Raw genomic sequence first — 21,664 nt, 5'->3', positions numbered from 1 at the left:
GATCTTCCAGGAGTACATCATGCAAGGGAGAAGGATGTCCAGGGTGGGTATGGGAGTATGTTCACTGCAAAAGGCTGAATCATTTTGCACATAAATGCCTGCCTAAAAGGAAGCACAACAAGCAGGTACAAATGACAGTTCAAGAGATATTGGCTTAAGATTTCAGTGAACCACACAAACCTATTTGACAGGTTCGTTGCACGAGGCATGAGGGTCAGGTTGAGGTATAGCTGGTGACCGTTATGATGTGAGGACTGCAGAAGGAGAACATCAGGTCACTGTAAAGTCTCAGACTTCAGTGCATCGTGCAACGTCATTACTTTCATAAGAACTGTGTGAAATCATGGCAATTCAAAATGAAGCCTTCAAAAGTAAGGTTAAGGATGGATGACATCACCAAGAGGGTGGATTACTCTGTGAGATCATTGCAACAACATGTTGCAGATCATACCTGGAATAAAATGCCACTCCTCTCAGCCAGGACAAAGCTGAAGCTTGAAATGGTAATGCTCAACATGCCAAAAGAGTGTAGCGTGTTGAAGTGCACTAAACCACTGATCATAGAACAGTGTTTACAAAGTTATGACGTCTTTCAGGAGAATATCATCATGAAAAAGATACAAACATGAGACCAGATCAGTGTTTGCTGAGGAAAGTTCTACCTGAGCTTGGGACAGCTTCCAGATTCCAAAAAGTGATAACTCCTATACAATGGACTATGAACATGGTACCAATAAAACACCTCATAGAGAAATTGAACAAGTCCCACACAAACAAGCAATCCTTGAATGGAGATTGATTCCTACTGAAGGCAAGGGAAGTAGTTCAGTTAAAAGACCAATGTCATTGTGCACCTAAACTACACGATCGATAGCAAAATAGCAACTGAAGCATGATGCTGTAGCAGACATGAATGGACAAAATCAAGTTAAAATTTTGGAAGCCATTTTGACAATACTGCCCAACTATTGCCAGAGTTGAGCGTTGGAGAGCCAGTCAAGGTATGGACATTCAACAATTCCAACAAAAGCCAACCCAATTGGCAACTTGGAACCAGTATGGAGAAGTTTTTAAATGTACACAGTGAAAGTGTATGACATTGTCTACCGTTGTGACCACAGGCACCTTCGCCCAACAGCAAAAGCTGTTCCTCACCTACAGGCAGCTGATCAGGAAGACGTGAATGCACCACCAGCACTGCAACCATCAAACCCAGAGATCCACAGCAACCCAACCACAGAAATGGAAGACATTGGGTCCAACGGTGATAGCAGATGACACAAGAATGACATTCCCTGGGAAAACCACATCACCCTGATGATTAATCAATGATGATAATACCCACATGTATCATTTAAGACACCAGCGGTACTCAGGGATAAAATTCACTTGAATTTTTTTTCTCAATTTCAAAACAGAAGTCAAATGTGTTGGCACATCACTCAGTGGAATGTTGGAGTGGCTGCATTGCCACACAGCTTAAAGGGAACATTATTCAAGAACAATATGTTTAATTGATATGCAGAGTTTGATAGGAATAGTGAATTGCTAGTGCATAAGAACAGGTCTGCGTATATTTGTTAATGTGGATAAATGAAACATTAAATGGTAATGTATGCAATTTTGTTCCTTGTTTTTCACATTAAAAAAGGGATGTTTGTACTGAAATCCAGTTGTGCAAATATCCTTCCTCGTCTGCTGTATGTTAATGGTGATTTCTACCATGAGGCTCACAAGCTTTAGGTAGACAAATTAAACTCACTTCAATAATGACCTTGTGTTGAACACATGTATCGTTGTATTGTGCATAGGAAACATGTACCAATTCAAAATAAAAACCAAAAGAACCACATATGTTGTAAATGAGGAACAAAAACAAAGTTGCTGGAAAAGCTCAGCAGCGTCCGTGAAAGGAAAAACAGAGTCAATGTTTCTGGTCCGGTGACCCGAGAAAGGGTATTCGAAGGAAGGGTCACTGGATCCAAAACATTAACTCTGTTTTTCTCCCTCCCAGATGCTGCCAAACCTGCTGAATTTTTCCAGCAACTTTGTTTTTGTACCACTTCAAGGCCAGTGTATCCTCTTAAAGACCTAGGGTCAGAAAAGACCGTGACAGTTTGGATGTGAACTGACCATAGATTTCTGCAACTGCAGTATAAACTTTAATGCTTTACATCAGTCTGAGGACTTAATACTGTTCTGTTGCCTGAGTAATTCAGCTTGGTGTTGATACATACAAGGGGCAAGTGAAAAAAAGCACTCCCAATACCTCAAATGTATGTAAGTATAATCTTGTACGAGGAAGAAATACAAGTTTGCTTGTTTTATTGAGTCAAACTCCAATGTTTATATGTTTCTTCACATAGTACTGTAAGAACCAAACTGTTTCAGTGTCTATTTTCGTGAATAAAGTATTTTTTTTAATTGAATAAAAAGCTAAATCAAATGTACTACTTTCTGTTAAATATCATACATTTGTGTTTATTTCATGAGACTATATGGAAATTGGGCAGTTTGCCGTGAGAGGCAATGATTAGATGCTTTTGATGAACTAATCCAGTGGGTTGTAGACTTACCTCTGTCCTGATTGGCCCGTCATACTTGTGCTGAATCTTTAAAACATCTATTCAAATAGTCTCAACTCACCCTCCTTTTTCTCCATAGCTCTCCAATTATTTTTTCTTTTCAAAAATGTATTCAATTTACTTCTGAAAATTGCTGCTAAATGCAGCAAGTTCACTCCAGATCATTACGACCCACTGGGTAAAAGAAAAATTAAATTCTCATTACCGCTCAAGTACTTTTACTGTTAATCTTAAATCCGTGTTGACTGGTTATAAACTGTCCAGACTGTTTCTTCTTTATTTACTGTAGGAAAAAACGTTGCACAATTTTAAATGTATCTATGCATCTCCTCTTTACTACCTCAGTTTTATCGATATGCACTTGTTATAAATGCGTAATTCTACAAAAATGTGATTCATATTTTCATGTAGAAATCTTTGCATATGTGCTATTCCTCCCCCCCGCAAGAAGAGAATGCATTGATTCATTCATTTACTGGCGTAAATTATGGAAGCCTATTTGCAGAATTCACTCTTTAAAGTCCCCATCGTTCCTTTTTGACAGACATTAGATTTTGATGTGGAACAGAAGGTGAATCTTGCAGAGCTGACCAAAGCACTCAACAATGAATTATTGACCAGCAAAAATGGAATTCATCAGGCTGCATTCGCCTGTTACAGAAATGAAATAAACTGCCTTCAGTAAGTGTGTCCATTTTAACTTCCTTTTAAGTAGTAGTTATTTTCCATATTGATGAGTGTTATCCATGGCTAATCAATGACCAGGTAGTGGAACACTTGCTTCGAAATCAGAAGTTATGGGTTCAAGTCAGGGACTTGAGCACAAAAGGGAGATGTTCTAGTACAGTACAAAGGGAGTGCTGTGCTTTCCAAGGTACTGTCTTTCAGCTGGGATATTAAACAGGGAAGCCAGTTCTCTCGGGTGGTTGTAAAAGATTCTAAGGCTGTAGTTTGAAGAACAGCAGAGTTCTCTGGTGTCCTGGCCAAAGTTTATTCCTCAACCACATCACTAAAACTAACTGATCAACATCGTTTTATTTATCTTTGCAAACTGGCAGCTTTACAATAGTGGAGCTAACGAGGTGTAGAGCTGGATGAACACAGCAGGCCACGTAGCATCAGAGGAGCAGGAAGGCTGACAATTCGGGCCTCGACCCTTCTTCAGAAAATGTCTACATTCAGAACATTGAAAAAAACCCTCTGATACTGCTTGGCCTGCTGTGTTCATCCAGCTCTACACCTTGTTATCTCAGATTCTCCAGCATCTGCAGTTCCTACTATCTCTGAAACAGCTTTACAATAGTGACTATTTTCAAAATGTATGTAATTGACTGTACAGTGCTTTGGGACATCCTAAGGTTGTGGAAAGTGGAATGTAAATGGAGCATTTTTCCTTCTTAGTTATGATGTTAAACTCTTTCTGTGTATACCTCATATCTTAAATGCTGCAATTTCAAACAACCTGTGAAATAGAAGTTATGGCACTTGAAGATTAAGGAATTTAATTCTTTTAGAGTCAGGATGTGTTAAAAAGACCTAGCTTGCTGTTCTACCTCCCATCTGTTGGCTGTTGAAGGTATTGCTGTATCATTGTAAGTTCCACTTTGCACACCCCATTGTTTTGTTACAAATACTGAACTCTAGGCAATTGGAAAGTTGGTCCTCACTGTGAATAGACAGATCATCTGGAAACCATTAGTGGATGGCATGGTGGCTCAGTGGTTAGCACTGCTGCCTCACAGCACTAGGGGCCTGGATTCAATTCCAGCCTCGGGCGACTGTCAGTGTGGAGTTTGCACATTACCCTGCATCTGTGTGGGTTTACTCCGGGTGCTCCAGTTTCCTCCCATAGTCCAAAGATGCGTAGAGTAGGTGGATTGGCCATACTAAGCTGCTTGTAGTGTCCAGGAATGTTTAGGTTAGGTGGGTTAGACCTGGGGAAATGCAGGGGTAGGGGAATGAGTCAGGGTAAAATGCTGTGGGGTGTGTGGGTCGGGTGTGTGACTTGTTCGGCCGAATGGCCTATTTCCACACAGTTACAATTCTATGATTACAAACACCATAAAAACATATATAGCTTCTAAACAGCTTTCCTACTCCTGCTGTGGAAACATAGTTGAGACTGACTCTGATTGCCATCTTGTATTGACCACCAACCTCCGAGCCATATTCTGATTCCCCATCCAAGCACTATCTCTTTCTGTGCCCATCCCTGAACAAATGCCTTCCTCCATTTAGTTGTAATTGAGCTGCCAAAATTCTAGCCTCTGACTCACCATGGGTTTCTTTTCACTAAGACTGAGATCATTTGATCAGTTGCCTTTTCCATTTCCCTACCTTCCCCTTGTCCAGTGGACCAAACTTCCTCCAAGGCATGCACCCAGCCCTAGTCCTGACCTTGTGTGTTTTTCTAACTTCTCTCCCATCTTCCCTCATGTTCAGGTCATCTTGTCCATGAGACCCACCTGCTCGTTCAACTCTAATCCCACGAAACAAATAACTGTCTAATTTAGATACCGGGGAGAGTGATGACATTGTCTTTGGTCACTGCTGCAAAATCCATTTGCTAACCACCAACTTCATTCTTCTCCCGACAGCTGTATTAGTTGAGTCAGATTGTTTGCCAATCTGGGTATCATATTTAACCAGATGAGCTTCCTGCATCATAGTCAAACCATTGCTAAGACAAACTCCACCTCCAAAACATTTACCAATAATGACCCTGACACGGCTCACCCGTTACTGAAACCCTCAACTATAGCCTTTATCTTGAGATTATTGTAATGCACTGGCGTTCAAGGTTCTGCCTGCTGTAAGCTTGTGATAATTTTAAACAGTGCTGGCCATCTCCCTGCATCAATTCTTGCTCATTAATGGCCTGTATTCAATGACCTTTATACACTCCCAGTTATGTGGGAGTGATTTGAAAGTTCTTACCCTTATTTTTGGATCCCTCCATGGTCTCCTCGCTCCCTATCTTTGTAAATCTCCTTCAGTCCCAAAACACTCTTGAGATATCTATGCTCCACTATTTGTAGCTTCTTAAGCATTCCCAATATCAGTTGCCTATTGTGGCCCCAAGTTCAGGAAATTCCACCCGCCCCCGCCTCTATCTTGCCTTTCTCCTTAAAGCCTACCTCAGACCAGCCTTTGATGATCAATGGTGATAACGCCTTATAATGGCCCTAGAAATCCTCTGGCAAAGTAATTATTTAAAAGTGTTGTGGAAATACGGTTGGCTGTTGTTGTTACTGGTAAGATTGGATATTTGTTTCTTAGAAATAGATATCTGTTGTTTCCTGTGTTCCAATGCAGTGGTGTCAGATGAAACATTAAGCTGTAAAAGATGTAAAAGATTGCATGGCACTGTTTGTAAACAAATAGAGGAGATATGTCAGTGTCTGAACGCTAATTATTTTTTGACCGGCATGGTGGCTCAGTGATTAGCACTGCTGCATCACAGCACCAGGGACTGATCCACCCTTGGGTGACTGTGTGGAGTTAGCACATTCTTCCAGACAGTCCCTCCAGGAGTCCAAAGATGTGCAGTTTAGATGGACTGGCCATGCCAAATTGCCTGTAGTGTGCAGGGATGTGCAGGCTGGGTGGAATAGCCATTGAAAATGCAGGGTTACAGGGATAAGGTACGGTGGTGGGTCTGGGTGTTATGCTCTTCGGAGGGTCAGTGTGGACTGGAGGGTTGAATGGCCTGCTTCCACACTGTAGGGATTCTGTGATTTTGTGGCACCAGCAACATAGGTTATCTGGTCAAAACAACTTTGGTGTGTGTGGCATCTTGCTCTGCTCACATTGGCTACCCTTTCATTGTGTTGCAGCAATGATTATACTTTGAGAGTATATCCTTGGCTGTAAAAGGATGTCTCGTGTTTATGAAAGGCACAAATTTCTGAAGAAGGATCCTGACCCGAAAAGTCAACTTTCCTGCTCCTCTGATGCTGCTTGGCCTGCTGTGTTCCTCCAGCTCCAAATTGTGTCATCTCTGACTCTAGCATCTGCAGTATCTCCATGGAAATGTGCATTCTTTCTTTATTACTTAGGATTGGAAAGTACGTCAGAGATAGAACATAGAACATAGAACAATACAGCGCAGAACAGGCCCTTTGGCCCTCGATGTTGCGCCGACCTGTGAACTAATCTAAGCCCATTCCCCTACACTATCCCATCATCATCCATATGCTTATCCAAGGACTGTTTAAATGCCCCTAATGTGGCTGAGTTGACAACATTGGCAGGCAGGGCGTTCCACGCCCTTACCTGTGAAAAATCTCGACCCCCGGTGGGGCCTCTCGGTTCCGCATCTTCCAATTCAAAACCATTTCTTGCTTTCCTACTTATTCCATCCGGTACTAACAGCACTAGTCCTCCTACCACTCTCTCCTTCCTGTCTGTGCTTTCACAAAGTCCCAGGTGCCTGAATATGTCACTCCCAGCTTGAGCTCCTTGTAGCTTTGTCTCCCAAATGGGTGTAACCTCATTCCACTTATCCTGTAATTGTTGAGTGCTGAATATTGGAATATGGCTGTCCCAGTACAATAGATAGATGTTGATATATGAAAAGGCAGAATTGTATCCTAAAACACATTTAAGCAATACTTAATTAGTAAAAGTTCTGTAGTTCTTCAAAGGGAAGTATTGAACTGCCCAGTTGTTCTAATTGGTCTCATTACTTTAACACAAGTATATACACATGCAGATGTAACAGCCGTTTATTAAACACTGCTCTCAAGATGCCTGTGAGAGCCCTATAAGATGATTTGCTTACCACTGTATTTTTTACCCTTTAATGCATATTATCAATAAATCATGTTGAAGCAAAGATGCGTGTCGGTGACTATATAATTAATTAATGGTACCAATAGTAGAGAAACAGTACAGCCAACTAATTGTTAAACAAAGATACATGACCCCTGAAAAGCATTTATCTTGCACAACCTGTTTCAACTGTCCTATTACCATGGTTACATTACCTAATTAGCTCAGTATTGTTTCTCTAAGCACTTACGATGTGATAGACATATTCTAGATCATTACAGATGTTGCTGAGTGTTTACTTTCAGACATTGCATCATCCCCTTAGTCAGTTGAGATGTAGCACCCTGCCCACACAGTGTACAACTTACGTTCCCCAAATTCAACCTCACCATGTTCAATGGAAAGTCATTTTAAACTCATAAGCTGGTCTTTAAGAAGTGGATGATCCCACAAGTTGTACAAGACATTAAAATATCCTTGATACTGTGGGCTGTCATTCCCACACTCTTCCAATTCTTCTCAATCATGCCTGCCAGGTAATGTCTGTACAGTTCATTTTCCAACACTCCATCTGCAGCAAATTATTATTAGCAGTGCAGTTAATTGAAATAACATCAGCATAAGACCCGGGTGTATCATTGTGTTGATCACACTGAGTGCTGTAAGGATGCAGGTGAACTGTGATTCCCACCCGCACACATATCAAATCTGTAGATCTGTGGAAAGACTAATTCACAGAGGAGACCATTTATTCTGTCATGCGTCCCACTCCTTTGATTCAAAGTTTTTAGAAGACTCATTTTGGACTTTGCAATGGTGAATGTCCACAACAGCTGTTTGATTCAAATGCTGGAGTTGTTGAAATTTCCTTCTGGTACAGCATCTGTTTCCTTCAAAGAGCAGTTTGGGCTTTAATTTATAAATAACAATCGTGTGCTGTGAATGTATATGGAACAAAGTTTGCACTTCACTTTGCGGTGGGTTTCCTGCCACCATTCTCTTTGACCATATGGATCTGTAGAGCCTGATTGGTCTAGTGTGATAGAGGAAAACCACTTATTGGCCTAACTAGAAGAGACTGTTGTATGAACAAGAAGTGGTTTGTTTCATATTAGTGACTCATTACAGGTTACATTCAGATCCACAAGTTCATATCGTGAATCTCTTTTCTTCCTGCCACCTTCTTGTGAATTTACTCCTCCTATTTTATTTGAGTAATTCCCAAACCCCCTAGCAAAAGCAAAATACCGCTGTTGCTGGAAACCTGAAATCAAAACAGAAAATGCTGGAGAATTTCAGTAGGTCTGGCAGCGTCTGTGGAGTGAGAAACTGGGTTTAACGTTTCCAGTCCAATATGACTCTTCTTCAGAACTGAAGTAATGTTGCCTTCACAATCTGAACAGGAATTGGGAGATTCCCGATCATGTTCTCTCCTTGCCTCTTACCACATTCCAGGTTTTAGAGAGGTTAAGTGAACTGCTATGAGTGACAACCCACTAAGGAATGGAATGGCCATCCATCTGTTCCTCATTATCTAACATAATTGATTGAACTGTGCAGGCTTGGGCCTTCAGTCTCTGAAAAGTAAAGGGGGCACAGAAGCCCTCTGTACCAAACTCTCCTCAACAACTTTTAGATCTGGGGAGTTTTTGATCGTCACCAGGTTCATTCATTTAAGTCTTTGTTGAACGAGCAAATACTGCCACCTGCTGATCTCCCATCCCTTTGACCTGACATGAGGTGATAGAGATCCTTCTGATGCCTGTAAAGGTTACTGCTAACTTTACATGCTGCAGCTTTAGATATTCCTTTCATCTGATCCTGATTTTTGTTCTGTTCAAGACGCTGTACCAGCAGCTCCAGCTGGCTGGAATGACCAGATTTCCATTACCTGCTTGGGTCTTAAATTCTGAAGCCTCTTTATATCTGGCCTCAGCCTGTTCCACTAACTTAAGAATCTACAACATTAGACACTGCATAACTATTGCCTTAGTTAGGTAGATTCAAATTGTGAAGAAATGCCTGAACCTTGCCCAGAATGCTCTCAGGTCTTCCCATTGTTAATTGGAGATCCCTCTTGGGCTTTACTCTTAAAGAGAATACCTAATCCTTGAAATGATTCTAATTTAATGAGGATTAAATTAATTCAGCGTTACCAAAATGTTTGTCAAATTTGTCTCATTATTTTAAGCGCCAGTGTAAACACTCATTGTAGTTGTAATAATACAGGATCAAAGTTTTATTGGATCCTGGGAGTGCCCCAGTGCAAAGATTTCCTTGCTCTCACTTTAACACCATTTGTTCTTTCTGATCTTGTGCGTATTATCAATAATAATCAAAACTGCAGTGAAGGAACAATGCACAAAAGTGAAAGGATAACCAATTAATTGTACTAAAATGTGGGATAATCAATTAATTGTAGTTAAAGAGCCTAGTGCTAGATACATTCTTTTTCAATTATTCCATTGCTATGGTTACATTACATTACTTTGCTCAGCCCCACTTGTCACAAGCACCAGGAATAGGTAAGTTTCTAATCAATGCCATGACCACTTTAGATTCCTCCACCATCGCTAGATTATCAGACAGCTCACCCGGCATCCAGTATTTTGGGAAGATCGAAGCCCTGTTTTTGGAATGGCTACAGATTCTGTTCCCTAGCTACCAGCTCCAGCCCTCAACCTGGCAATTACCTGAGGCTGAGCAATGTTGTTTGCGTCTGATGTCAAAATTAACCCTGAGGTGAACACCCAGGCATATACTTGCGCTGACACCGAGGTTACTAATTTCAACTTGTTTGTTAAAAATCAAAAGAACTGCGGATGCTGTAAATCATGAACAATAACAAAGTTGCTGGAAAAGCTCAGCAGGTCTGGCAGCATCTGTGAAGGAGAAAACAGAGTTAACGTTTTGGGTCCATCGACCCTTCCTCAGAACTGAAAGTGGGTTGGAAAACGTCAGTTTATATGCAGAAAATGGGGAGGTGGGTGGGGTAGGGAGTAAACGACAGGATAGATGGTTAATGGGAGTTGGGGTGTTACTGGTGAGACTGGCATTTATTGCCCATTTATAATTGCCCTTGAGCTGCCATCTTGAACTGCTGCAGTGTATTGGTATACCCACAGTGCTGTTGGGAAGGGAGTTCCAGGAATTTGACCCAGCAGCAGTGGAAGAATGTTGATGTAGTCCCAAGTCAGGATTATTTGTGGCTTGGATGCCATTGTGTTTCCAGGTGGTAGGAATCATGGGTTTGTAACGTGCTTTCGGAAGAGGTTTGATGTATCCATAATAATGCCAAGCCTGTGCTTTCTTGTCTTGTCTACTGATGAAATGCTTGTCTATATTTTCATTAGCTCTAAATTTAATCATTCCCACATGGTACTGCCCAATCGGCCACATTCCATCCTCTGTAAACCTGAGGCCATCTAAAACTCTGTGCCTCTTCCTTCCTCACATGCCAAATTCCATTTGCCCACTACTCCTATACTTGATGACCTACATTTGCTTCTGGTTAAGCAAAACCTTGAAATTCTTGACCTTCATTTCAGATCCCCTCAAAGACCTCAGCACTCCTCATTGCTGTCATCTTTTCTAAGCCCACAGCCTTCCAAGACATCTGTTCTCTAATTCTCGCCTCTTGAGCATCCCTAATTTTAATTGCACCACCATTACTGATTTTGCTTTCAAGTATCAAAGCCCTTGGCCACAGATTCCCTCCCTAAACCTCAATAATATGTCTATCTACCCTCCCTCCATTTAAGATATTCCTTAAGAACAACCTCTTTGATAAAGCAGTTACAGAGATAGTTGGAACTGCCGATGCTGGAGAATCTGAGATAACATGGTGTGAAGCTGGATGAACACAGCAGGCCAAGCAGCATCAGAGGAGCAGGAAAGTTGACGTTTCAGGTCTGAAGAAGGGTCCCAACCTGAAACGTGAAGCTTTCCTGCTCCTCTGCTGCTTGGCCTGCTGTGTTCATCCAGCTTCACACTGTGCTATCTCTATAATTACCTTGCCTGCACAACTCCAATAAGTCACTGCATAAAGAAGAGCACAATTGTAAATAATTAGGGTACTACTCACTGTGATGTGCATCTCATGAAGGGATCATACAGACAAGACAAAATGCTAAACACCTACACAAAAATAAAAACCCAAAATGAAAGAAAAGCAGTAAACGATATAATAATCAGCAGCTTTGGCAGAAGCTTTGGAGAGAGAAATTGAGTTAATGTTTTAGTTGATTATGACTCTCCTTCGAGTCAAATGATTCTTTCAGAAGGATAGTCATATTTGACTTGAAACACTAACTCCTTCTATCCCTGCAGATGGTGACAGACTACTTTAAAGAAAAATATGTATACTTGACTCATGGAATTACAAGCAGAAGCAGTAAGCAAGACTTTTGTTCCATTGATTTCTCACTGAAATTAAAAATCCTTTCCCTACCTGAATTTTATCCTAGAGGCACTGGAGAAAACATCACTGGGTAATGACCATGATGTGTTCAAGTAGGGAATCTATTGCCAGTATATTATCAAAATAGATTTCGGATACATCAGGTAGGAGACATCCCGTCCTAAATGACCACCGCCAGGTATTCCTACTTTATTTATTTTAGTTGTTATAAGAAATGAACAATGGTGTCAAATTGATACTGAACAAACTTTGTTTTTGCAGAAGTCAAATTCAGCAGCTGTACAAGGAGGGAGAAAAAGCCAAAGCAGACATGGATAGAGCAGAGAAGTGCAACGTGGAGCTAGCCAAGGAAATTGATGACCGGCATACCACAATGGAATTGCTCAATGAGACCAAAATCAAGTCAGTAGGAGACGTTGGTTGAATTTTTCATTTGCTTTTTGTTCCCAAGGCATGAGCATTTTCCAGGATTCAGGAAAAGAAAATATTGTTGATCCCTGAAATGGTTTTTTTTGTGGCATCTTATTGGCAGAGTTGCTATTTATTGCCTATCCATCAGTAACCTTTGAGAGGTGATAGTAAGTTGCCTTCTTTTTCACTGCAGTGCATGTAGTAAAGCTGCTACAGTAACATATTTAGGTAGGTCATCCCTGGATTTGACCCAGTAATGACAAAAAAAATCATGATACGTGAAGGTGAGATGGAGGTGGTGTTCCAATGCACTTGCTGCCTTTTGCTGTCTTGGAGGTAGAGATATGGATTTGGAAGAACATGTCCAACTCTATCCAACATTCAGGTTACCTCCCTGCTTAACAATGCATTGATAGGCTTCCTGTAGAATGTTTCTTATTAGCTCTTTGAAGTTGCAGCACTGTTTTTAGATTTTCTCATCAATTTTCTTCCCAACCCACGCTTGCTCAAGCTGTTGACTCCTTCACAGAGTTTGATTCCATGGGGTTAGGTATCGTCCAATTACTTCACGCCAGAAGCTTTCACTCCTGATAATGAGTATTTATTGCCGATGTGCCATCCAGAGACATCAGAACCTAACCTGATCTCAATCCCAAATCCTGCCATCAGGAAAGCTGGATGTCAATCAGGAAGAGGAACCTTAGGCAGCATCTCACTCTGTAAGTTATGAGCACTGAGGCCCTGTTGTTTGTCTCACTAGCTTGAGTCAGACGACTAGCTACAGATCAAGAGTCCTCTTGAATCGCCAAAGTCCCCCAAAATTATCCATTAACTCCCTCCAACCTCAACTGATCACTGTTTCTTGTGTAAACAGAATGTACGATTGTGATCGCAGAATTGTTTATGATAGTTCTCTTGCCACAGTGGTTTTAGCAATATCACAATATGAATAAAAATTTAGTAGAGGTATTAGGTGACTGTGGAAGTTTCTCACAGCACTCGTCTTATCCCAAAGGAGAAGACAATGAAGAAAGTTCCCAATGGTAATATTTATAGTAGAAAAAGCCTCAACTTGTTTTTATATAAAATCTGTTATTTAGTGTACAAAGCCCAGCAGCAGACCATTTGGCCAACAACACTGTTACGCTCAGCATAAAACTCCTCCCAATCAACTTGATTGAACTCTGTCAACATATCATTATTTTCCTTTCTCCCTTCTGTAGTTAGCTCATTTTCCTGTCAAAAAGTTGTGATGAAAGTTGTAAATTTATATGTATTCAAATTAATTTTGGAATTTGGGTTTCAAAATAGAGGCAGCTACATGTTTACTTTTTGGACAGTTTCTATAATAAAATAAAAGGTCAGAAAGTCCTTTTGGAATAGTGATTAAATCCAGCATTTGTCAAAATGTAAGTGTCTGCAAACCCTTGTTGTGTTAATGCAAAGAATTTATACTGTTGGCTTTACGGTAGGTAAGGTAAATATGTGAGGCCATTAGGGTTATTTTCAGTTCAGAATCATCTAAGGTTAAACAAGTTTTTTTAGTTCAGAATGGAAGATAACAGGGTTATGTTCAGAAACAAGTTTGGTTTCTCTACTGGAAGGAGTTTGGTGCAGGGAACAAGTCACCTCAGAAAAATAATTTTTAGTTTGTGAAACTTCTAAACCAAGAGACTTTGATTAGAAATCTGCAAGATATCAGAATATTTTGGCTTTCAGATTTGTGAAAAATTCACGTTAGCCGATTTGGAAAAGACTCATCAAATTGTCTGTGTAGTCCAATGCAAAGATCAAGAGTCAGTAATGTAGAACCCTAAAGAGTTGTAATTGGTGTATCATTTCTCTGGACATGTGTGTCTGTAGTCAGTAGTGTTGGGAAAAAGGTTGAAACTCTGTTTCGCTGTATTTTGAGATCTTAATTGTCTTCTACATTTAGATAGGTTTCTTAAAAAAAACACATATTTTGTGTCATAAACTTCCTCTGTTCTGGTATTAAGGATAATCAGCAGCTTCACGTACATATATCTCAGACCATCTATCGTTAATCACCCCGGAGACTGTGAATGGAGAGAGTTCCAATTTCTGGTGAAGACACATCTCCCAAATATCATTTACATTTTGTGGTGTGATTGCTATATACAACTATTGTTTGTAATGCAGCTCTAGTAAATTGTTTGCTCACCTTATCCCCTTGATCATTTCTCCCTTACCAGATATTTGGATCAAGGATACAAGGAAAAGATAGCAGCAGTTAAATTAGAGATGGGCAAGGAACAGGAACTGATTGTACAGCAGGTGAACACACAGCGAGCTGAACTCGAACACGAGTTACATTCCCTCCGATCTGAGGAGGTCCATTTCCAAGAAAAGCTGAAACTAGCAATGAAGGTACGCCAAAGAGAAACATTGTGTTCCTCCCTTTTGGAGAGGATAAATTTATTCAGTTATTTTTCTTTCCATCCCTCCCTGCTGCGCTGCTCAGGTGCAGGTTCATCACTCCTGGCTGGAAAGGGTATTTAGATGAAATGACTGCTTGAGAAGGAATACTTAGATAATTCCCACAAAAGTAGAGTATATTCCTCTACCACTTTGACTCAGTTTAAAAATTGCAAGGTTCTTTTGAATCATCTATCGCAGCTCTCCTGTTTATAGCAGGCAGAAGGATATTAATGCATTTCAGCCTCTATGCAGAGTGGCTGATTAAAGAAGAAACTTTTAAAAATAAAACATGGAGAGGCTCATCAGTATCTCATTTATTTTGAATGACTCAGTAATGATTCATCCTGGAGAGACTGAAAGAGAGGCAGACAAAAATGGATAGTCGGTGTCCCCTGTGTTGCAAAGTTTAAGAATACAACAGCAAAATAACAAGGTTTTGCCAGCCACTGAACTGTTCAGGACATTGGAGTACTTACCACTCCTTACACCTTTTCAGCAGAAACTTATAATTATGGCAAATGACTGTAGTTTGGCCAGTGTGCATGCTCAATAGGATAAGCATGGATGGTCTAAGTTGGGCCCTGTCATATCAATGGAAGGTGTAGTTACTTTGAGAGTGTAAGCTATTTCCCAGATTTTTATTGTGTAATATTGGCTCTGCATAAGTGAGGAAAATTGTACAGTGACTTAAAATATTCTTTACAATTATATTAAAATATTCCCTATTGAGTAGGATACATGCAATTGTTGTGGAAATGAGATATCAATTTTTAGAGATAATAAGGTGTGGAGCTGGATGAACACAGCAGGCCAATCAGCATCTTAGGAGCAGGAAAGCTGGCGCTAGGCCTGAAACATGAGCTTTCCTGCTGCTCTGATGCTGCTTTGGCCTGCTGTGTTCATCCAGGTCCACACCTTGTTATATCGGATTCTCCAGCATCTGCAGTTCCTATTATCTCATATCACTTTTTTGATAGTTTTTTTAAAATTCATGGTTTTCTTGTGCATCTCTCTCTCTGTCTTCCCCCAGCCTTTAAAACTGGACATTCCTGTATAGAGTATCCTATATTGGCAACAAAATAGGTTGTGTCATAATCTAAGCTCTGCAGTCCAGCTACATCCAGTTGGTGAATAGTAGAGGACGGTTAAACAATTGAGAGGTGGTGGCGGCCCTGCAGATTTCCCTATCTTCAACAATGGGGAAGACCAGCATTTATTGCTGTTGCCAATTGTCCAAAGGGCAGTTAAGAGATACCCATGTTGCTGTGGATCTGGAGCCATATATAGGCCAGAATCAGGTAACGATGGCAGTTTCCCTCCCTAGAGGGCATAAGTGAACCAGATGGGTTGTTTGGACAACTGTTAATAAATTCAAAGTTATCATTAAACTCTTCATTCCAGATATTTATTTGAATTCAAATTCCACCATCTGCCATGGTGAGAATTGAAACGAGGTCCCCAGAAGATTACCTGGATCTCTGGATTAACAGTAGTGATAGTACCACTAGACCATCGCCTCCTCTATGATGCAGTTTGATTCATTCCACATGATATCAAGAAACTGCTGAAGACACTGGATGGCGCAAAGGCTATGGGCCTTGTGAATATTCTGGCAATAGCACTGAAGACTTGGGCTCCAGAACAAGCTGTGCCTGTAGTCAGACTGTTCCTATATAGCTACAGCATTTGCATTTGTTAACAACAAAACTAGCTAGAAGTGTGAGTGGTGACGAAGATGTAAAGAAGTTTCAAAGTGACTTTGCTGAATGAGTGAGCAAGTGCATGGCAGATGCTGCATAATGTAGATGTGTGTGATGTTGTCTACTTTGGTAGGAAAAACTGAATGGCAGTGTATTATTTAAATGGTGATAGAAGTGGGAAACATTGGTGTACAAGGGGTCCTGGGTATCCTTGTACACCTGTTACTGAGAGCAAGCATGCAGCAAGCAATTAAGAAGGCAAATGGTATTTTGGAATTAATTGCAAGGAGGTTTGAGTGTAGAAGCAAGGATGTCTTGCTAAAGTTGTACGGGCCTTGGTGAGACTATACATGAAGTATTGTTTGCTGTTTCGGACTCCTTACCAGGGAAAAGATAAACTTGCCACAAAGGGAGTACAACAAAGATTCAGCCGACTTGTTCCTGAGATGGTGGATTTGTTGTCGGAGGTGAGATTGGGTGGACTGTGTTTGTATTCACTGGAGTTTAGAAGAATGACAGGGGATCTCATTGAAATGTATAAGATTCTGACAGGCTGGTTGGGATGGATCTAGAACAAGGCATCATGTTCTTAAGATATGGGTTAGACCATTCAGGACTGAGTTGAGGAGAAATTTCTTCACTCAGATGGTGGTCAGCCTATGGAATTTTGGATGACATAAAGCTGTGGAGGCCAAATTACTTGAACATATTTAACAAAATCGATTTCTAGACACCGAAAACACCAAAGAATATGGGCAGAGAGCGTGGGTAGGGCATTAAGATAGAGTATCAGCCATGATCATATTAGATGGTGGGGCAGCATCAGTGGCATAAATGGCCAACCCTTGCATAGAAACTGGAGAGGCCATAGAGCTATTCATAACTGTTCTGCTATTCATTGAGATCATGGCTTATCAGCAACCTAACTTCAAAAACCTACCTTTACCCGGTTTGCTTAGATATCTTCCAAAGATATCAGCCTCAGTTATAAATTAGTGATTGATCCAGCATCAATTGGAATTTGTGGAGGAGAGTTCCACGCTTCTATGTGTAAAAGTGTTTCCTGATTTCACTCTTGAAAGATATGGCACTCATTTTTAGATATACCACTTAGTCTTAGACTCTTAAATAAGTCATAGAGATGTAAAGCACGGAAACAGACCTTTCGGTCCAACTCATCTATGCCAACCAGACATCATGAAAAGACTTTTTTTCTCTATCTGTTCTGTTTCTCTTAATATATTGAGCATTTTGATCAATTACCCTTAATCTCCTTAATTTTCAGGCAGTGCAGACTTAGTTACAAATCTTTCCTTGTAATTTAAGCTTTGAATTCCAATTGTCATTTTGGTCATCCTGTGCTTAACTCCCTCTGGGACCAAGATATCCTTCCAAAGGTCAGCTGCCTAGCCTGTTCACAGTATTCCAGATGTGACCTAACCTGGACCTTTTGTAGTTTGACGCACAATCCCTAGTCAGTCTGCTGACACACATACTGCACATGTATGTCAATCCAGAAACATGCATGTGCATGATTCCAGACCCAATACTTAAAATCACAGGAAGTCTACGGTTTGGAAAGAGGCCGTTTAAGCCATTGACACAGGATTGACCCTCTGAAGAGCATCCCACCAAGACCCAGACCACCATTCTGTCCTGGTAACCCTGCATTTACCGTGGCTAATTCACGTAGCCTGCATGTCCCTGGATACTACGGGACAACTTAGCGTGGTCAATCCATCTAGCCTGCACATCTTTGGACTCTTGAAGGAAACCAGAGCACCCAGCAGAAACCCATGCAGACATAGGGAGAACGTGCAAATGCCACACAAGTAGTCACCCAAGGCTGCAATTGCACCCAGGTCCCCGGTGCTGTGAGACAGCAGTGTTCACCACTGAGCCATCATGCAGCCCTTCATCGCACAGTTTATATATGTCATTTGCATGGGCCACACTCTAAGGAGAATTATTTCAATTTTAAAACTGGGTTCAGCAGCAAGGACAGGGCACACAGATACAATTACAACAATCTGTGTGCCTGTGGCAAATGTGGACAAGTTAGTTTCAAACCCACTGTATAAATCATTAACTAAATATGATGAATAGTTGATGTTCTGACACAGATTCTTGCATGATACCACTGGTTACATTCTACTCATTATCTCTATTCTCTGTCTCCTGCTCCTTGGACATTTTTCGAACCAGGTCAATTAGTTGCCATAAATTTGAGGAGCTTCAGCTAATGACCTGCTGTGAGAGACCTTATTAAGCATTCCTTGACAACTGCTGTGAACACCTCCTAAAAGAATGCAATCACATTGATCAGCATGACCTGCCCTTTAGAACAAATCCTTGTTGGTGTCCTCTGATGAAGTGAAAAGTTTCAAGATGTTCAGTCACTCTGCCCTATAATTACAGGCTGCAATGATTTCCCATCAGTACACGTTAGGCTGACTGACCTATAATCCACTTTTCATGTTTCTTCAGTCACAGTGTGACTAATGTAATTTTCCACTCCAAAGGAATGGTTCCTGAATAAAGGCGATGCTTGGGAATTGTACTTAGGGAGTAGAGAACAAGAATGTTTTGAAAAACAGCTGTTGGGGTTGTAGGTGAGTCAGAGGCGGGGGATTGTGGTTTATGGGAAGGGAAGTGAGATATCAGGCTAAGCGACAGATGCTTTAAGTTCATTTGAAGCAGCACACCAGATAGGTATTAGTGAATTTAAAACCCATTTTATACCCTAACCATGGTGTAGAGCTGGATGAACACAGCAGGCGAAGCAGCATCAGAGGAGCAAGAAAGCTGACGTTTCGGACCTAGACTCTTCTTCAGACGGTCTTCTTTGTTAATTGAGATAACACCTTGTTATCTCAGATTCTCCAGCATCTGCAGTTCCTACTATCTCTATACCCTAATCAGTCTATTTTAGATACCAAAATGACTGTATAACTAAACTTGTTGTATTTCAGTGCTGATTCTAAACACGAAAGGTGAAAGTTTGCATTTCTGTATCATACCTATGACACCCTCAGGATGTACGTACTTTGTTTTTAGAATGAGGAATAAAAGCTGACCAAGACATGGAGGAGAATGCTACTGCTCTTTAGATGGTGGTAGAGGGTTTTTTTTAAATGAAGGAAAATGGACCTCAATTTAACTTCTCGTCTGAAACCTGAGTGCAGCATTCCCTCAGTACTGCACTGAAGTGTCAGACTAGGTGAAGTCATAGAGTTCAGCGCAAAAACAGACCCTTCGGTCCAACTTTTCCACAACAACCAGACGTCCCAATCCCTAGTCCCATTTACCAGCATTTGGCCCACATTCTCTAAATCCTCCCTGTTTATATACCCATCCAGATATGTATTAAATGTTGTAATTGTACCTGCCTCCACCACTTCCTCTGGTAGCACATTCCATATATGTACCACTCTCTGCATAAAGAAGTTACATCTCATGGCCTTTTTTTAATCTGTCTCCTCTCACCTTAAACCTATGCCTTCTAGTTTTGATTGATTGATTTTTTAATTTATTGTCACGTACTGAAATACAGTGAAAAGCTTTGTTAATGAGCAGTATAGGCAGATCATAATAAGCAAAGGATGTACAGATCAAAAAGACTTAGAAAGAGGCACACAGGTTACATTGCATAGGGTGTGCACAAGGCGAGACCAATATTAGCAAGATCCGTGTTATCTCAGATAAGAGAGTCCATTCATCAGTCTGATAGTATTCGGGTAGCATCTGTTCCTGAACCTGCTCGTGTGTGTGTTCAGGTTTCAGTACCTTCTGCCTGATGGGAGACGTTGTAGATCATTACTGGGGTATAGTAGGTCTTTGATGATGTTGGCAGCCTTTCTACAGCAGCAAGCCATGTAAATGGAGTCCATTGTTGGACTTCCCTGATGGTTTGAGCTGTGCACATCACCTTCTGTAGTTTCCTACAGTTCTGGGCAGAGCAGTTGCCATCCCGAGCCGTTGTGCACCCAGGCAGTATGTTTTCTATGGTGTACAGAAGTTAGTGAGGGACCTTATGGACGTGCCAAATTTCCTGAGCCACCTGAGGACGAAGAGGCATTGTTTTGCCTTCTTGACTGTTGTGCCAATGTGGCAAGTCTAGGACAGGTTGTCAGTTGTCGACACTCCGAGGAACTTGATGCTTTTCACCTTCTCAACCTCAGTTCTGTTGATATAGATTGGGGGGAGGGTGTTTTGAACCCCCCCACCAGGAAAAATTAACCTTGTCTATCTGTTGATATAGATGGGGGGGAGGGTGTTTTGGACTCCCCCTGCCCCCCAGGAAAAATTAACCTTGTCTATTCACCCTTCATGATTTTATAAACTTCTATAAGGTCATCCCTCAGTCTCTGACACTCCGGGGAAAACAGCCCCAGCCTATTCAGTCTCTCCCTGTAGCTCAAATCCTCCAACCCCAGCAACGTCCTTATAAATCTGTTTGGCATTCTCTCAAGTTTAACAATACCCTTCCTACAGAAGCATGACTAGAATTGTATGCAGTATTATAAAAGTTGCCTCACCCATGTCCGGTACACCCTCAACATGATGTTTCAACTCCTATACTCAATGTTCTAACCAATAAAGGCCAGCATGCCAAATGGTTTCTTTACCATCCTGTTTATCTGTGACCTCACTTTCAAGGAACTTTGCGCCTGCACCCCTAGGTCTCTTTGTTCGGCAACACTCTCCAGGGTCCTGCTATTGACTGTATAGGTCATGCCCTGGTTGGTCTTACCAAAATGCAACAAATCACATTATCACAAATATCACATCTATCACTCCTTGGACCATTGGCCCCTCGGATCTAGATTCCATTGTACAGAGATAATCTTCTTCACTGTTCACTACACCACCAATTTTGGTTTCATCTGCAAACTTACCAACCATACTTTCTATATTCACATCCAAATCATTTATGTAAGTGATGAACAGCAATGGGCCAGTGCCGAACCTTGTGACATACTGCTGGTCACAGGCCTCCTGTCTGAAAAGCAACCGTTCACCACCACCCTTTGTCTCCTACCTTCAATTTGTACTCAATTTGCTAGATCCCCCTGGATTCCATGTAATCTAACCCTACTAACTAATGTACCATGCAGAACATTGTGGAACACTTTATTGTAGTCCATCTGGACAATGCCTACCGCTCTGCCTTCATCAACCTTGTTGGTCACCTCTTCAAAAAACTCAATCAAGTTAGTGAGACATGATTTCCTACACGCAAAGCCGTGTTGACCATGTCAAGTCAGTCTGCCTTTCCAAACACATGTAAATCCTGTCCCTCAGAATTTCCTCCAGCAACTTACCCACCACTGATA

At 41.2% G+C, this 21,664-nt stretch overlaps 1 protein-coding gene across 1 annotated transcript in view; it reads left to right on the top strand.

Annotated features, from left to right (window-relative positions):
• ninl (ninein-like) overlaps positions 1-21,664 on the top strand; it is a 133,621-nt gene that overhangs the window by 68,803 nt on the left and 43,154 nt on the right. The window contains exons 9-11 of the mRNA XM_048536820.2: positions 3,130-3,266; positions 12,040-12,180; positions 14,403-14,577. Coding sequence (XP_048392777.2) covers positions 3,130-3,266; positions 12,040-12,180; positions 14,403-14,577 — 453 coding nt within the window. The remainder of the gene's footprint in view (positions 1-3,129; positions 3,267-12,039; positions 12,181-14,402; positions 14,578-21,664) is intronic.

The sequence above is a fragment of the Stegostoma tigrinum genome, chromosome 9 (assembly GCF_030684315.1).
Source record: "Stegostoma tigrinum isolate sSteTig4 chromosome 9, sSteTig4.hap1, whole genome shotgun sequence".
NCBI classification, from domain to species: Eukaryota; Metazoa; Chordata; class Chondrichthyes; order Orectolobiformes; family Stegostomatidae; genus Stegostoma; species Stegostoma tigrinum.
This window is presented reverse-complemented; position numbering and strand designations above follow the sequence as displayed.